This window comes from Sus scrofa, chromosome 4 (assembly GCF_054392235.1).
Source record: "Sus scrofa isolate SSC_HxYL_T2T_F1_AM1 chromosome 4, Sscrofa_HxYL_maternal_Yorkshire_Landrace_v2.0, whole genome shotgun sequence".
Taxonomy (NCBI): Eukaryota; Metazoa; Chordata; class Mammalia; order Artiodactyla; family Suidae; genus Sus; species Sus scrofa.
The window spans coordinates 66,235,807-66,254,173 of NC_139386.1; the positions used below are offsets into that span (position 1 = coordinate 66,235,807).

The 18,367-nt window shown below is 43.5% G+C and overlaps 1 protein-coding gene across 3 annotated transcripts in view; it reads right to left on the reverse strand.

Annotated features, from left to right (window-relative positions):
* Positions 1-18,367, reverse strand: part of LY96 (lymphocyte antigen 96) — a 48,345-nt gene that overhangs the window by 8,548 nt on the left and 21,430 nt on the right. The window contains exons 4-7 of one of the 3 annotated variants that reach the window (XR_014842707.1): positions 17,846-17,898; positions 15,550-15,658; positions 9,244-9,301; positions 8,023-8,980 (exon numbers count right to left, since the gene is read on the reverse strand). Coding sequence is in view for 2 of the 3 variants with exons in the window: in XM_085020151.1 (XP_084876277.1) it covers positions 15,560-15,658; positions 17,846-17,898 (152 nt within the window). In the remaining variant the exon portion in view is untranslated. 3 annotated transcript variants of the gene reach the window in all.

Consider the following 18,367-nt stretch of genomic DNA (forward strand, 5'->3'; position numbering starts at 1 on the left):
GTTTCTGTGCCAGAAACAAGAGGAAAACCAAATAATAGATTTTGCATTATAAATCATATCACACCAAGCTTCCAGATTCTAAACAGAGAAAGTACCTTTTAACTCTTTGCTTCTCAACTCTTGTGGAAAGTTCAGGTTTGAGAATTAGCATTTAGGTAGAACTGTGTGAAAGCCCTAATTCAAGCATTAGAATTTACTCCTCATCAAGCAAATGCCTGAGATGCTGCCTAACTGGGATCTTATTGCTATGACTAAAAACTGCTGAGTTTTTGTTGTTGTGTGTTTGTTTGTTTGTTTGTTTGTTTGTTTTTAGGGCAGCATTCATGGTGTAGGGTATATGGAAGTTCCCAGGCTAGGGGTGGAATTGGAGCTGCAGCTTCTAGCCTATACCACAGCCACAGCAGGCCAGATCCAAGCCTCATCTGTGACCTACACAGCAGCTCACAGCAACGCCAGGTCCCTAACACACTGAGTGAGGCCAGGGATCGAACCTGCGTCCTCGTGGATACTAGTGGGATTCGTTACCGCTGACCTACAACAGGGAATTCCTAAAATCTGCTGTGTCAAGCTGTTAGTGTACATCAAAGGATATTGTTAGAATGAGTCATATCAAATCCCAAAGCAAGAAGTGAAATGTATGTAATCTCAAAAATCAAAAAATTTTAAACAGTGCAATAACTACTTTGCTTACCAGATTATCAAAATACAGCTTTTTAAATAGATAATGAATTAAGGCAACCACAAGTGGTTCAGTCTGGCTGGAGCGTCCACCATGAGACTGGAAATAGCAAGACGGAGCCAGAGATCCAATCTATTCATTTATGCATGAATATTCACTATATAATGAATACTTATTAAGGTCTTACTATATATCAGGCAAGGGGATAGATGAAGGGGATACAATGGTGAGCAAAAATAGATATGGTCCCTGCTCTTGTAGAGATTACCACTGTCTAGTGGGATGGATAGACATCAATCAAACGATGGCACTAATTAATGTGTCATTGGATCCTGGGTTGAGTGTTGTGCCAAAGAGACCACTAGGTGTCCCCATATCCATTCGCTCTGGCAGCCAAAGCAAAGGCTACTTTTCCCAGCTCCTTTACAGCTAGGTGTGGCCACCTCATGACCCAGTTCTCAGTGAGAAGCGAGCAAAAGTAATCATTGCAACTCCTGAGTCATGCACTTAAAAGGAGTGAGAATGCTTCCCCTTTTCTTCCCTTCCACCTGCTGGAATGGGGAATGGTGGTGAATCATCTTAGAGCAGGCTGGCCGGCAACATCCTAGAGATGTCAACACAACAAGAGAGAAGGATCCGGAGCTCCCGACATCACAGAGCCTCCAGACAAGTCCTGGGCTACTTAGGCACACACTTCATTGTGAGTAAAAAATAAACTTCTGTCATATTAAGATCACCAGTGTCTCTGCAGCTAATACGTGTTTTAAACAGAAGAGTGTTCTCCGAGGAGACACAGGAGAGGGTCATGACTTATGCAGGGAGGGAGGAGGGCTCAGTTGAAGAATTGAGGTGAGAGCTTGCATTGAGGCATGGGCGAATTTAACCAGGCTGGAGAATGGGGCGGAGTGAGTAGGAGTGGCCTAGGGAGGCTAAAAAAACTGAAAGAAGACTACTGTAGCTGTTGAGCCTAGAAGAATATATAAAAATAATGATGGGGAGTTCCCGCCATGGTGCTATGGGTTAAGAACCTGACTATAGCAGCTCAGTTGCCAAAGAGGAAGTAGTTTAATCCTTGGCCAGGTGCAGTGGGTTAACAGATCTGGCATTGCCGCAGCTGCGATGTAGACTGCACCTGTGACTTGGATTCAATCCCTGGCCCAGGGTTGGGATTGAATTTTATGGCCGCAAATACAGCCATAAAATTAAAAAAAAAAAAAAAAAAAAAAAAAAAGAATGATGGAAGTTGACACTGGATTTCAAGGGTATGAAAGCTGTATCAGAGATGTGGATCTTTAGCCTAAGAATATCAGGAAGCCATTAAAATGTTCTAAGCAGGAGCATAAAATGGTCAGATTTGTATTTCAAACATACTGCTTCAATTGGGATTAGGGTTAGGCTTGGTGTTTGGATTATATTGAATAGTCGAGAAAGAAACTGAACCCTGAGCTGGACCCTCTTGGATCCTCCTAGGAGCAAGCCTTTCCGTGTCCTCTGTTCCTGTGTGTAGGAAATAGGCTTCTTGCAGGCTCCTTGACCTTCCCTGAGTTCCAAAGAGCAGATTCAAAGAGTTGCTAATCAGGAAAGGGAGGGGAGGCAGAGACCAGGGAGGAGCACTCAAGAGACAGGAGTGCAGGAATTCCCTGGTGGCCTGGTGGTTAGGGATCCAGCATTGTCACTGCTGTGGCTCAGGTCACTGCCATGGCAAGGATTCCATCCCTGGCTGGAGAATTTCCAGTAGTGCAGCCTTGGGGCAGGGTCCCAGTTCCTCCTCAAGGAATATACATAACAATACCTTTGAGTTCTTCTGCAGGAACTGAAGCTCCCACCCAGGTGGAGGATGGCAACTCTAGAACAAGATTCCTGGAGCACCGCCCTGTTACCTTAGCACCAACCAATCAGAAGGAAGCCACACATCAGGCAGCCCTCACCCCAAATTTTCCCTATAAATACCTTCCCCACAGCCATCAGGGAGTTCAGGGGTTTTGAGCACAAGCCACCCACTCTCCTTGCTTGGCCTCGCAATGACCCTTTCTCTGCCCCAAACTTCAACACATCTGATTGTTTGGCCTCCCTGTGCATGAGGTTCATGGACCTGTGTTTGGTAACAGAATGGTGGTAATTTTGCCTACGTTGTAGCCCCAGTGAGCGTTTCTTTAGAAAAGGAACTATCCAGTGAAGAAAGTAGAAAACAGTAACTATCCAATGAAGAAACTAGAAAACAGTAACTACACTTCTTTCTCTTCTTTTTTTTTTTTTTCTTTTTGAGGCAAGCACTGTTATTTTTTTCCATTTTAGGGAGGAGCTATTGGCTAAGACCATACACTCCCAAACACCCACTAGTGCTTATATATTGTGGCTTAAACTAAATCTAGATGTATTAGTTGTAACTTACCCTTGTCTTCTTTACAAGGCTAAAGAGGCATGGCCAAGCCTACCCCTCACACTGTGCTTCTTGCCCCATGACTTATGAATGAGCAAGAGGCTGACCAGGAGCATTTCTCCAGCAGAAACAGGTAGAAAGACCCAGCATAGAGTGACTGAAGGATGGAAGAAGATCTCAAAGGGTCAAATTGCTTGTCTCATGTTGAAAGTTGGGCAAAAGCATAGTGCGCGGTAACACAATCTTTGTGCAAAGGACACAAGAGAAAAGCTATTCTGCTACCCGAGTCTGGTAACAGAGGACTGGTGCATCAATTCTGCCAGTACTGGTGAAATCTGGCTTTGCATCTTGGCTCAGCCACTAACTGACTTATGCCTCAGTTTTCAACTCTAAAATATAGCTGATGGAGTTCCCATGGTGGCTCAATGGTTAACGAATCTGACTAGGAACCATGAGTTTGACGGTTCAATCCCTGGCCTCGCTCAGTGGGTTAAGGATTCAGCGTTGCCATGAACTGTGGTGTAGATCGCAGATGGGGCTCGGATCTGGCATTGCTGTGGCTCTGGTGTAGACTGGCAGCAACAGATCCAATTAGACCCTAGCCTGGGAACCTCCATATGCCACAGGTGCGGCCCTAAAAAGACAGACAAATAAATAAATAAATAAAATAAAATAAAATATAGCTGGTAACATTGACCTGTTCAGGTAGGGTTCAAGATGAACATCCCTATGTGTGTTAAGTGCCAGTGTCAGAAATGCAGTCATCTCTCCATAAATGATGGCTATGAGGATGGTAATGATAACCAAGATAATGCAATCAACCCATGTGTGGAGTCAGATCCAAGTTCAGGTAATTTACTTTAATTAATTTCTTTTTTCCTTTTTGGCCACCCTGTGGCATATGGAGGTCCTAGACCAGGGATCTGATCCAAGCCACAGCTGTGACCTAAGCCATAGCTGCAACAACATCAGATCCTTAACCTACTAGGCCAGGCTGGGGATCAAACCTGCATTCCAGCGCCCCTAAGATGCTAATATCCCACTGTACCACAGCGGGAACTCCAAGTTCAGGCTTTTTTTTTTTTTCCCAAAACATTTAAAAATTTTATTTTTTTATTTTTATGTATTTATTTTGGTCTTTTGTCTTTTTAGGGCTGCATTCACGGAACATGGAGGTTCCCATACTAGGGGTCTAATCGGAGCCACAGCAACACCAGATCCAAGCCGTGTTTGCAACCTACAGCACAGCTCATGGTAACGCCAGATCCCCGACCCACTGATCAAGGTCAGGAATTGAACCTGCACCCTAACGGACAACCAGTTGGTTTTATTACCGCTGAGCCATGAAAGGAACTGCGTAAAACACTTAGTTTCCTCACCTAGAAAATGAAGACAATAAAATCTACCTCTTGGAGGTTTTGTGAGAATTAAATGAGATATTACTTTGTATAGTGTTTAGCACTATATTCTACATCTGTGCTATATTCTATACTATAGATTCTCTAGGGAAATGGGTAACTAAACTGTGTTACATGCTAAAATACTAATTTTTGCAGCCATCAAAAATAATGAGGTTGATCTATACGTTCTGACTTGGAAGTATTTCCCAGATTCAAATTTAAAAACAATATAAAGGGAGTTCCCTGGTGGCCTAGAAGTTAAGGACTTAGTATTGTCACTGTTGCACTTCTGGTCACTACTGTGGCTCAGGTTCAATCCCAGGCCCAAGAACTTCTACATGCCATAAGCATAGCCAAAAAATAAAAATTTTAAAAATGAAAATAATATATAGTAATTTCATATTTTAAATCTTCATGTTTATATACATGTGTATAAAAATAGCATGGGAGTTCCTGTCATAGTGCAGTGGAAACTAATCCAACTAGAAACCATGAGGTTGCGGGTTCAATCCCTGGCCTCACTCAGTGAGTTAAAAGATCCTGCTTTGCGTGAGCGGTGGTGTGGGTTGCAAACGGCTCAGATCCCATGTTGCTGTGGTTCTGGTGTAGGCCAGCAGCTGTGGCTCCAATTAGACCCCTAACCTGGGGACCTCCACATGCCATGGGTGTGGCCCTAAAAAAGGGAAAAAAATAGCTTGAATAGTGTGCTAAACATATGAAACCAAAGTCTGAAAAGTCACATACTAAACTGTAAAAATGGTTTTGGGGAAGCAGTGTAGAGAAAGAAATGAAAAGAGAAAATCTACTCACTGCTCCTTGCACTTATGGCCTGTGTGAAATTGTTACAATAAGATGCATTGTTTTGTGATTAAGAAGCCAAAAGGGAATTCCCACTGTGGCACAGCAGAAAGGAATCTGACTAATATCCATGAGGATGCAGGTTCGATCCCTGGCCTCGCTCAGTGGGTGGGGGACCCGGCGTTGCTGTGAGCTGTGGGGTAGGTCGCAGACACAGCTCTGATCTCATATTACTGTGGCTGTGGCGTAGGCTGGCAGCTTTAGCTCCAATTAGACCCCAGCCTGGGAACTTCCTTATGTTGCAGGTGTAGGCCTAAAAATAAATAAAATAAATAAAAAGCCAACAGGAGTTCCTCTGTGGCTCAATAGGTTAAGGACATGGTGTTGTCACTGCTGCGGCTCAGGTTGCTGCTGTGGCACAGGTTTGATTCCTGTCCTGGGAACTTCTGCATGCCTTGGATATAGCCCAAAAAAATGAGGAGCCAACAAAGATTTGTTTTTAATATAAAAAGAAATTCTAATTTTAAAAAGAAAAATAAATTTTAACTGCAGAATCGCTTGCCAGAACCTTCCACCTGTTGTTTTTGGAAACTTAACAACGCCCTATGAGCAACAACTTTAAATTAAATATAGCAAATAGGTCTTCTAAAACCTTCCAGTTGTGCTCACCCTAAAGTAATACTGGAAAAGGTTTATATTAACACAGATCTGCGGGAGGACTTGTGAGGTTGACCTGAATCTTCTGACCTCAAGGGATGGACCTTGGATAGAATAACCACCTGCTAGATCTGTCCTGGCTTTTATTAATCTGGGTCTTTCGGCTCATTTGAAAGAGAGCCAACCCAGCTCTCTCCGTGAGGCACAGAAATCCATGCAAATCTCTTAACCTCAGCTGCCCCGGGCCACACAAGTAACCGAGAGGAAATCAATGGTGAGGAAAAGGCTACTTCCACAAATCTTGGAGTTTTCCGTAATACACTTATGATGCTGCCATAAGCTAATCAAATTCAAATAATTGCTATTCTCAGGATTTCCTTGAATTACATTTGTAGATCAAGAAGCAGCTTGTAAAAACAGTTATATTTATTCACTGGAGAAGAGATGGAAATTTGGAATTTCCTAATTCCTTTTAAAATAACTTCGGAAAGCTAGCCCAACACAATAGCTACACATTACTTCATAACTTCACACATGACATTTACTCTCCCATGGGCAACATAACCACTCTTATAAAGCTCAAATGAGGAATTCATCATAAAGTGAAACCAATTATTTGAAGGGGGCAGGGGAGAAGATTAGTAGGAAAAATATGAGATCATAAAATAGTTCAGGTGCAGGAAAAATTCATCTTCATACACTTTCCTTTTTCTTAATAGTGGGACATATGGGATGAATTGAAATCTGAGATCAACTAAGCCAGTTAGGAGAGGATAAAATACAGTGAAGAAATCCAAAGAGCTATCATGCTGAAAACCCTAAAATGACTCCAAGAGAAAGAATGAAAAGTCAATATCTGGGAGTTCCCGTCACGACTCAGGGGAAATGAATCTGACTAGCACCCATGAGGATGCAGGTTCGATACCTGGCCTCTCTCAGATCCAGCATTGCTGGGAGCCCTAGTCTTGGAACCTCCATATGCTGTGGGTGAGGCCCTAAAAAGACCAAAAAAAAAAAAAAAAGTCAATATCTAAGCAATATTTTTACAAGTCAGTTACTCTTTATAAGCAAGGAAAGAACAATAATAAATAAGAATTAAAATGAGTGATGTCTGCCAACTTTATAAATTGTCTTTTAAATGGTTTTGTTAATGGAAAGGTGCAATCTGGGTTACAGATATACTGAAGAGCCATTTGGACCATTCAGACCAGAGCCAGCTAGATGGCTCCTGGTTCCTCCAGGTGACACATCAGCCTTGATGAGAGAAAAATAAGCTCATATCTGACTTGAGTCACTATTTTATGGGGTCTTTGTCCCAGGAGCCAAAATTGCATCCCAACTAATACTGATGAGGTCTGATTATACTGAAAAAACTGAGGGTGTTCTTTTCATCAGTAAAACAGAGGATTGTGCTGCCAGACCAGGGCACTCTCGCCAAGACATTACCACCCAATCAAGGGGACATTTCTCTCCAAAGTCATCACCCACACTGCAAGAAAGGCATGTAAATGAGCTGTCAGTGAAATTTGGGTGGCTCCCTAGCATTTACAAATGAAACTGAAAGACAGCTAATGAGAAATTATATATATATATATATATATATATATGTATATGTATAAACACAAGCACAAACATGTGTGTATGTGTGTGTGTGTGTGTGTGTGTGTGTGTGTGTGTGTGTGTGTATCCCCTCACTAATCTGTTAAAATTATCTCCTCCACCAAATTGTCCTATTTATGTTTGGGGCATCATGATTCTCCCTTGTCACACGAGCTTGAAAACTCAGTTATATTTGAATTCTTCTCCTTATGTCCTGTAATGAGCAGTTGCTACATATGTTAGGACTGTGTTTGGTTGCATGTTAGAGGAACATACTAAGGTGGCTTAAGTAGGTTGAGGTAAATCTTTCCTCAAAACCAGAAGGCAAGAGTGAGCAGTCTAGAGCTGTTATGACGTCCAACTCCATAAAAATATCAGAAGCTCAGGCTCCTAATTTTCAGCTCCTCAATCTTAGCATGGGACTTTCATAGCGTTTGAAAGCTGGTGCCTCCTATCTGACACCCTTCCCTGTTTGTCTTAGCCTAGGAAACAATGAGTGGGCCAAGATAGAAGTGCTCCAGCTTTATTGGCCTTATAATCCCAGGGCATAGGATAATAAAAGTTCCTGCACTCAGAGAGTACATTTTAATCACAGAATCGGACAATAAAGAAATAAACAGGGAGTTCACGTTGTAGTTCAGTGGTAATGAATCCAACGAGTACGCATGAGGACATGCCTTAAGGATCAGGTGTTGCCGTGAGCTGCGGTGTGGGTCACAGACACGACTCGGATCCTGAGTTGCTGTGGCTGGGGCATAGGCCGGCAGCTCTAACTCTGATTCAAGCTCTAGCCTTGGAACTTCCATATGCCGTGGGCGTGGCTCTGAAAAGACAAAAAAAAAAAAAAAAGAAAAAGAAAAAGAAAAAAGAAACAAATGTATATTGTGTAAGCTAGAGAAGGTGGCAGAAAGTAATGAGCTCTATTTTATATAGACGGGTCAGGGAAGAACTCTCTGAAGAAGTTATATTGGAGCAGAAAATTGAATGAAAAGAACGAATAAATTAGTACATGTCTGGAAGACATTCCATGCTCTGGGAGGGAAGATTCCAAAGATCTGAGATAAGAACGTGTTAAACATTTTGGAGGAGGAGGGAGGAGATTGTGTGGCCAGAACCAAATGAAAGAAGCCAAGAGAAAGAGGCCATGGAGTTAAAGGATGGACTCTGAAGACCAGAAGATGTCAGGTGTTAGGGGCCAGATAGAAGGGTTTCATTCCAAGGATGATTAGATGGGCTGTGAAGGTTTGGAAAGTGAGAGACAAGAGTAGAAGAGTAGGTGTCAGTTAAGAGGGTGACTACAGTGGTCTAGGAGAGAGGATGTGATGGACGTGGTGAGATAAACATGGTGGTCAAGAAGCAGGGCTCACACTCAGAGCTGGGGGTCAGGACTAGGACCACCCGCCAAGCAGCGCTGTCTCCTGTCTCACCTCCAACAACTCTCTCTCACCTTCTACCTCCCAGTTATACCTGAAAAGGAGATGAGAAACCTCAGCCTGGCTTCCCAATGTGGTGCAGCTTGTTAAGGATCTAGCATTGCCATAGCTATGGCATAGGTCAATCTGTGAATTGAATCATAGCTATGGCTCAGATTCAATCCCTGCCCTGGGAACTTTCATATGCCATGGGTGCGGCCAAAAAAAAGAAAAAAAAAAAAAAGAAAGAAAGAAAGAAATATAAGCCCGGAGCCAATCTGTTATCTATTAGGACTTGACCGGAGCTCTGCCACTTACCAGGTATACAAACTTGAAGAAGTGACTTTGATTTTCTGTGCTTCTCTATCTCCTTCATCTGTGAAGTGGGGATAATATTAATATCTATCTCTTAGATTGCCATGAGGCTTAAAATGCTTTTATGCTTGCAATATATCTAGAAAAGTGCCTGCCATCTGGCATGATGAGCATCAGTACCTGTTAGCAAGTCATACTGTTAGATTTTCTCAACATCTTGAACGTGCTGTGTCTCTCTCACCTCTATTTTATTTATTTTTATTTATTTATTATTTTTTGTCTTTTTGCCTTTTCTAGGGCCGCTCCCTCGGCATATGGAGGTTCCCAGGCTAGGGGTTGAATCGGAGCCATAGCCACCGGCCTACGCCAGAGCCACAGCAACACGGGATCCAAGCCGCGTCTGCACCCTACACCACAGCTCACGGCAATGCCGGATCTTTAACCCACTGAGCAAGGCCGGGATCAAACCCGCAACCTCATGGTTCCTAGTGGGATTCATTAACCACTGAGCCACAACGGAAACTCCTCTCACCTCTAAATGCTGGCACCTGCTCTTTCCTATGCCTGGAATATAGCACTTTGTTTAATTCCTAGTCCCCCCCAGTGCTCAGCCCCCATGTTCCTACCTCCTGCATCTGATCCTCTAGACTAGATTGAATTCTCCTCTTGTCTCTTGCCCCACCCCCATATATTCCCCTCCAACAAGGACGCCCCCATCCTATTTTACAATAATCACTTGTTTTGTTGTTTGATTTCCCTACTAGATCAAAAAATCTATGAAGGGAGGAACTATTCTTGTTTATCATGCACAACCCTGTACCTTCAAGGCCTAGCACAGTGCTGGGAAAACAACAGTCATTAAATAAATGCTAAAAAACTCTATTCACCTAGCAAACTTCTAATATTAGCAAAAGTTCCCAAAGCAGAGAATGTCGTAACCAAGCACTCAGGGCCACATTATGACTTTCTTGGGTCCTGGTGCTTTTGCTTTCATGGGCTACGTTCCACATTTTTTAAAAAATGCATATATTGGAGTTCCCATGGTGGCACAGTGGAAATGAATTCGACTAGGAACCATGAGGTTGCTGGTTCGATCCCTCACCTCGCTCAGTGGGTTAAGGATCCAGCATTGCCGTGATCTGTGGTATAGGTCACAGACTTGACTCGGATCTGGCGATGCTGTGGCTCTGGCATAGGCAGGCAGCAACAGCTCTGATTAGACCCCTAGCCTGGAAACCTCCATATGCCGCAGCTGCGGCCCTAAAAAGACAGACAAGACAAAAAAAAAAAAAAAAAAGCACATATTGAAAAGTACATTTTATACCTGCCTTAGCATAAACATGAATATAACCCAGAGTACAGTCAGTATTATTGTTCATTGTTATATTCATTTTTTAAATTCTGATTTTAAGAAAAATTAAAACATTTTTGAGGGCCCTAAGCCCTGTGTCCATTAGACCTAATAAATAAGTTGGCCCCACAAGTATCAGCAATGGAAGTGTTAAAAGCCATGGAAAAAACAATAATACATAGCTTTGGAGAACAGAGTGGTGGTTAGCAGAGGGGAGGGGTTGGCGGAGGGTGAAATGGTAAAGGGGACCAACCACATGGAGAGAGATGGAAACTGAATCTTTAGGGGTGAGCAGGCTGCAGGGTTTCCAGAAGTAGAAATATAATGTTGTACACATGAAATATATAACATAAATGTTGCTTCGATTTTTAAAACTTAATTTAAAAATCAAAGTTTTTAAAAAAGCAATGTTGGCATTATTTTGCAGCATAGCCAGTTAAGGATCTGGCATTGTCACTACAGCAGTTTGGGTCACTGCTGTGGCACAGGTTCAATCACTGTCATAGAACTTCCACATGCTATAGGCACGGCCAAAAAAAAAAAAAAAAAGACAATGGAAAAAGTCAGAAGGGAATAAAGGCTCAAAGGAGGGCTAGAATCTGAAATTAGCCTGACTTCTGGGATGAGTCAGACAATGTAACTGTAAATCAACCATAAGGCTTTCAGCAGCAAGTAAGAAAGTCCTGAACTCCAACACACTAAACCAATAACAAAACCATCCAAGGTATGGCAGGGTCTGGCTTAGTTGATTCAATGACTCAGCAGTGTCTGCAGTTTCGGCTTCTAATTCTCCATGTTTCCGTCCACAGCACTGGCTTCATCCCAAGTCTATTTCCCCTTACGGTCACCAGATGATGCTCAGCAGGAATGGAGGCGACATCCTCCTTACTTACATCCTGTGAGACAGCCAAGGAAGTGTGGTTCTTCCCTGCAGCCTGAGCCAACTTCAGTCATGTGCCCAAATGGACCAGTCATTCCCCAGAGAGTACCCCACACTGGCTGATCCGGCAAATCAGGACCCATCCTTGGAGCTAAGGCTGCAGCATACACCAGAACATCAGGGAAGAGGAAATGTCTGATAACCCATTCCACAGCTCCTGAACCCCTTCAGGAGTTACAGAATGAGCTATCAACATGAGGTATGTAAAAAATAGTTACATCAAGTACATACAGTATTTACATCAAGTAGTAAAAAGTATTTACATCAGGTATTTAAAAAGGTCCAGCAACCTTTTATCCAAGGGAGGATCTTTAAGGAGAAGATCTGTGGACCTGTTTTTAGACAAAATTGTCTTGTGATCCCCACCTCCAAACCCCTTTGCTTAAGGGATGAAATGGATGTAGGTAAGAACCTGCCCCCCTACCTCAAACCTTAGTGAGTGGGGATGGCCAGGGCATCCAGAGAGCTTAACATATGACTCCCACATTTGGGTGGCATGTGGTTGGAACTGACCGTTGGAAAAATCAGAGGACTGTCATTATCATATCACAGACCTCCACATTGCAAAATCCAAAGGTCAATACTCTGTCTTCATCCTATTTAACAGATCAGCAGATGAAAATCATTGAGTGTTTCTTCGCCTGACTTCCAATAGGCCAGCATTCCAGGTTTTCCTCCTACCTCCACAGCCACTCCCTCTCCTTTGCTGGCTCCTGCTAAGCCTCTCAACCCTAATGAGGGAGAACCCCAGGGCTCAATCCTTGGACCCCTTATTTCTTCTTTACTGACACTCCTGTCTACATGCTGCCAACTTCCCAATGTTGATCTCCAGCCCAGAACTCTCTTCCGAACTTCAAATTCAGTTCTCCACTGCCCTTGCAAAATCTCCACTTGGATGTCGAATAGATTCTCAACACGTCTAAAACCAAGTTCTTGACTTTCTCCCCTAAAACTTGCTCTTCCATGACTTCCCATCTCAAGTAATGACAACTGCATCCTTCCATTTGCTCAAGCAAAAAAGTTGGAATCATCTCTCACTCCTCTGTCTCATAGCCTACACCCAACCCATTGACAAAAGTATTTTTAAAGTTGTCCCTACTTTCGGAATATATCCAGCATAGATCACTCCTCACCACTTGCGCCATCATCTTTTATCTGGATTGCTCAAAAGCCTCCAACTGCCTCCTTCCTTCCCTACCTAGATGATCACAAACTGTCCCCAGTTTTTTCCCACGTTTAAGTGGATGGCTGCCTGAATAAGCCTTTTCTCAATGTGAGCTTATGTCCTGGGAGCTTTCCATCTCATTCAGAGCAACAGCCAAAGTCCTGACAGCCTATCCAACTTGAAAGCACGTGCCTACCCACCCCCAATGACCCCACTGCTCTGACTCATCTCCTCTTACTCACTCCATTTAAACAGCTCCCTGTTCGTCCTCAAACACACCAGACACACTCCAACTGCTGAGTGTTGACATCAGCTATTCTCTCAACTACACTGCCTTTACCAAAGAAAGCCACATGGCTGGCTCCCTCACACATCTCATCTTCTCAGCAGCAGCTTTCCTGACCACCCTATCTGAAAGTGCAACCATGACCAGCTCTCCCCCTGGTCTCTACCCTGTTAGGTTTGCGGAGGGAAGAACGTGCAAGGCCTAGTTGGTAAAGCAAAAGAGATTTATGAAGGCATCAGAGGAGGATGGGCTGAGCTCAAGATGGTGCCGGCTCTGACTGTGAGGAGGTGCTGAGCTTATAAAGGCTCTGCGGGGGAATCTGGGGAGGAAGTTCATGGTGGAAACGTGTGACAGGAATGATGAAAGAGGAGGGGAAGGTCAAGGGAGGAGTAGGTGGTCGAGTCCCATGACAGAGGGCAGTGAATCCTTGTAGGTGGTTAATCTATGCTCCACATTCCAGGAAAGTGCTGGGTTGTACCCTTGTTGGCAGCAGGCCTCCAAGATCAACAGTCACATTTAGGGAGGGGGTGGGTCTGTATCCATCCTCCTGGGAACTTATCATAGCCCTTCCCTGCTTTATCGTTTTTCAAAGCACATACACAGCATGCTTGCTTCTTAAAAAGTCTGTCATTTAGTTGTCAGTCTCTTCCCACAAAAATATCAACTCCATGAGGACAGGGATATTTCTTGCCTGGGTGGCTAAATGCTGTGTGCCCACCATCTAGAGCAGGATCTAACATATAGCAGGTGCTCAATAAGTATTAAGTGATGATCACATGAATATTTCTTGCTGTGGTTAATGTATTATTTGAATATTTTATAAGAAGAAAATATTCGTTTATCCATTCAAGAAACATGGATGCAGAGCAAATTCACGCCTCAGTACTAGGCTAGGTACTAGGTCAAAACTGTTAAGCAAAACTGAGCTGACTACGCTGCCTGGGCTCATGGAGCTCAGTCTGGTGATGGGTGATCCATATAATGACAAAATGAGTGCTAAGTACTGAAAGAAAGAGACCCAGGCCTACGGGAGTATGTCACAAAGAAAGCTGGCCCTGCTTGGGTGAGGTTAAAGGCGGGTGGGTGAGGGAAGGGATATGAGGACAAGAAAGCCACGGAGACCGGAAGTCTGGCTCCGTGTTATATAGTTTCTACAGGGTTTTACTCAGGCCTGCCTCTGCCCAGTATCAAAAGTGTAAGAAGTGTGCTGCATGCTACCTAATGATAATTCCCTGAGAAAGTAGCACCTGAGCCAGGGAAGAGCCACACTTGTTACAAAGATGAAGGGATAAGGGTCAGGAAGCGAGGAGGCGTGGAGCCGAGGCAGAGGGGACCGTGTGGACGAAGGTTTTGGAGGAGGGTCCAGAACACGGAGAGCAAGGGGAGGGATGGGAGAAGGAGCTGGAGAAGGAAAGGGGGGCAGACCCTCCATAAGATTCCAACTTTATCATGAAAGGAATCAAAAGCCACAAGAAGGGCCTTATTTGTTCTTGTTTTGTTTTGTTTCATTTGCACTCTGACAAGATCAAATGCATATTTTGAAAGTATTATTGAAACTGCCTTTGTAGAGATGCCTTTACCTGAGGCACCTGGCCAGGTGCAGGAAGATGAGTCAGGAGGCTGTGGAGTCATCCAGGGGAGCAATGCCGGCAGCCTGCCCCAGAGGCAGGGCCTGGAGAGTGATGTCGACCAAGTGAAGAGATTGTATTCCCTGTGTGTTATGGGCTGCAGTATGTACTGTCAAAATTCACAGGTGGAAACACTAACCCTGAGTACCTCCAAATGTGACTGGATTTGGAGACAGGTTCTTTTTGTTGTTGTTGTCTTTTTAGGTTCACACCTGAGGCATATGGAGGTTCCCGGGCTGGGGGTCAAATCGGAGCTATGGCTGCCAGCCTACACCACAGCCACAGCAATGTGGGATCCAAGTTGCATCTGCGACCTACACCACAGTTCAGGACAACTCCGGATCCTTAACCCACTGAGCGAGGCCAGGGATCGAACCTGTGTCCTCATGGGTGCCAGTCAGATTCGTTTCCACTGAGCCACAACGGGAACTCCGAGACAGGGTCTTTAAAGAGGTAATTAAGGTCAAATAATGCCACCCAGGTGAGCCCTAAACCAACATGACTGGTGCCCTTAGATGAGGAGGTTAGGACACATGCACAGAGGGAGGATGGCATGAAGACAGTGGGAGAAGGTGGCCATCTACACACCAAGGAAAGAGGCCTCAAGGAATCAAATCTACTGACACTCTGATCTTGGATTTCTAGCCTCCAGACCTGTGAAAGATAAATTTGTTGTCTAGGCAACTGGTCTGTGATATTTGCTATGTGCAAAAAAAAAAAATGAAGAATAAAAACTTTGAGCTGTGTAGCGCTGGGAATAATGTCCGGTCACTTATGATGGAGCATGATAATGTGAGAAAAAAGAACGTATACATGTATGTGTACCTGGGTCACCATGCTGTACAGTAGAACATTGACAGAACACTGTAAACCAGCTACAATGGAATAAAAATCATATGTAAAAAAAGAATAAAACCTTTGAAAAATAAAAGCACATACTTGATTTATTCTAATTTAAACTGGAGTAATGTATGATGGTGAAGTTCAGGCAAAACAGCATTTCTTCACTATTCCCAGAGATGGCTTCTACAACACAATGGTATTGTCCCTGAAACAAGTAATAAGAAATACAATACAAAATGTTAGATGCTTTCCTTTTGTAAGTCTTTTTTTTTTTTTATTTTTTTTTATTTTTGTTTTGTTTTGTTTTTTAGGGCCGCACTCGCGGCATATAGTGGTTCCCAGGCTAGGGTTGAATTGGAGCTGTTGCCGCCAGCCTACACCAGAGCCACAGCAACGCTAATTTTTCTTTTTTTTTTTTTTTTCTTTCTTTTTTTCTTTTTTTGTCTTTTTGCTATTTCTTGGGCCGCTCCCGTGGCATATGGAGGTTCCCAGGCTAGGGGTCTAATCGGAGCTGTGGCCACTGGCCTACGCCAGAGCCACAGCAACGCGGGATCCAAGCCACGTCTGCAACCTACACCACAGCTCACGGCAACGCCGGATCATTAACCCACTGAGCAGGGGCAGGGACCGAACCCGCAACCTCATGGTTCCTAGTCGGATTCGTTAACCACTGCGCCACGACAGGAACTCCTGTAAGTCTTTTATAAGAATTTTGTCCTACTAGGAGGAAGCCATTTAAACTGAATTGGCTATGGAGTTCCCACTGTGGTGCAGTGGGCTAAGAATCCGACTGCATGGGTTTGGGTCACTTCGGAGGTGCAGGTTCGACTCCCAGGCCAGTGCAGTGGGTTAAAAGGATCCAGCATTGCCACAGCTATGGCATAAACTTGGATTCAGTCCCTAGTCCAGGAACTTCCATATGCTGGGGTGCTGCCATAAAAAAATTTAAAAATTAAAAAAAAATTGAATTATCATTTTCTCAGTTTTCTAATGAGATGAAATGTTGTATGCTCTAAAATTCAGCGAGCATGAAACTTATTTAGGTCCCAATTTTTTTTTCTTTTTGGCCACACCTGCAGCATATGGGAGCTCCCAGGCCAGGGACTGAATCCCAGCCACAGCTATGACCTACACCACAGCTTCAGCAGCACCAGGTCCTTAACCCACTGTGTCATAGCAGGAACTCCCATGAGAGGATTTTTCAATTTTTTGAAACTAGCTTATGAGATTTTCTTTCTTTCTTTCTTTCTTTCTTTCTTTCTTTCTTTCTTTCTTTCTTTCTTTCTTTCTTTCTTTCCTTTATTTTAGGGCCACACCTGCAGCATATGGAGGTTCCCAGGCTAGGAGTCGAACTGAAGCTACAGTTGCTGGCCTACACCACAGCCACAGTGACATGGGATCCAAGCTGCATCTGCAGTCTACACCACAGCTCGTGGCAATGCCAGATCCCCCACCCACTGAGCAAGGCCAGGGATAGAACCCGCATCCTCATGGATACTAGTCGGATTTGCTTCCCCTACACCACAGTGGGAACTCATAGATTTTTCAAATACTAGATATAATCTGTGACAAAATAGATAAAGAATATGCATTATTAATGTTTATTTTAAAATAGTCCCCAAAAGTGAAATGTGTAAAATTTCATTGCTAGATATCTAGAATTACACATATCTAAAATTATATCATTATCATTCATGGTGGCAGTTACTTAGTTAAACACAGTGTTATATAATGTCTTTCACCCAAAGATCATTCAACATTTAACCAACTGAGCATTTGCATTACTTTTTTTTTTGGCCATGCCCACCACATATGAAAGTTCCCACAAGAGAACTCCAATTTTGCATTAATGTATGTTGGAAGAAAAAAATAAAATAAAAAAGGGTTTTTTTGGCGTTCCCATTGACTCAGCAGATTAAGAACCCAACTAGTATCCATGAGGATGGGGGTTTGATCCCTGACCTTGATCAGTGGGTTAAGGATCGGCGTTGCCATGAGCTGCGGTGTAGCTCAAAGATTGTGGCTTGGATCTAGCATTGCTGTGGCTGCGGTGTAGGTCACAGACACGGTTTGGATCCTATGTTGCTGTGGTTGTGGCTTAGGCTGGCAGCTGTAGTTCAGATTTGACAGTAGCCTGGGAACTTTCATATGCTGCAGGTGTGGCCCTAAGAGGAAAAAAAGGGGGGGGGGCTTTCTTTTGTACAAGTTTTCTATTTTTCCGTATTTTACAGAAAGGAAAAATAGCAAAATATCCAAAGCCAAAAGAATCAAAAAAAATTTATATCTTAATCTTGAATCAATATTTTTAGAAGTTGTGAATTGCTTGTTTCAAATTCTTAGCACATCTGTTACTGCCAAAGGTTAAGAAAGTACAAAATGACTTGAACAATACCGGAGAAAATCGTATTCCCTGGAAGGAGAATGGTATTGTTGTATTCACAGTCTCTGCAACAAAAACACAAAGTACAAAAAAATTATTAGCCAACGTTAGGGGAATTTTTTTTCTTTTTTCTTTTACTTTTGGTAGCATGGAATGAACCCTTTATAATTTTACTGCCAGCAGAAGCAATCCCAAGCAAAATTGAAGAGAAATAATGAATCTTATACCCTGGTCACCATTCTCCTGTGGCTTCTTCAGCCAGCCCTTCTCAGCACAAGGTTACATCTCATCCTTTCATGGATACAAACTTGCAAGGCCCCCTGAATTCAATAATGAATGAATGATGAACAAGCTAGTGCAAAAGGTAGAGGAGAGATTGAGGAGGCAGCCAAGATAGCAAAGCTCCTTCCAATCCCCCCACAGAGAAGCCTAGGGAGATAGTCACTGTTGAAAGGCACGGCCGTGGGCCTGGCCCTGCAGAAGCGGTGGAGCACAGAGTCAAGTGCAGAACAAAACCACACTCCACTGATCCAG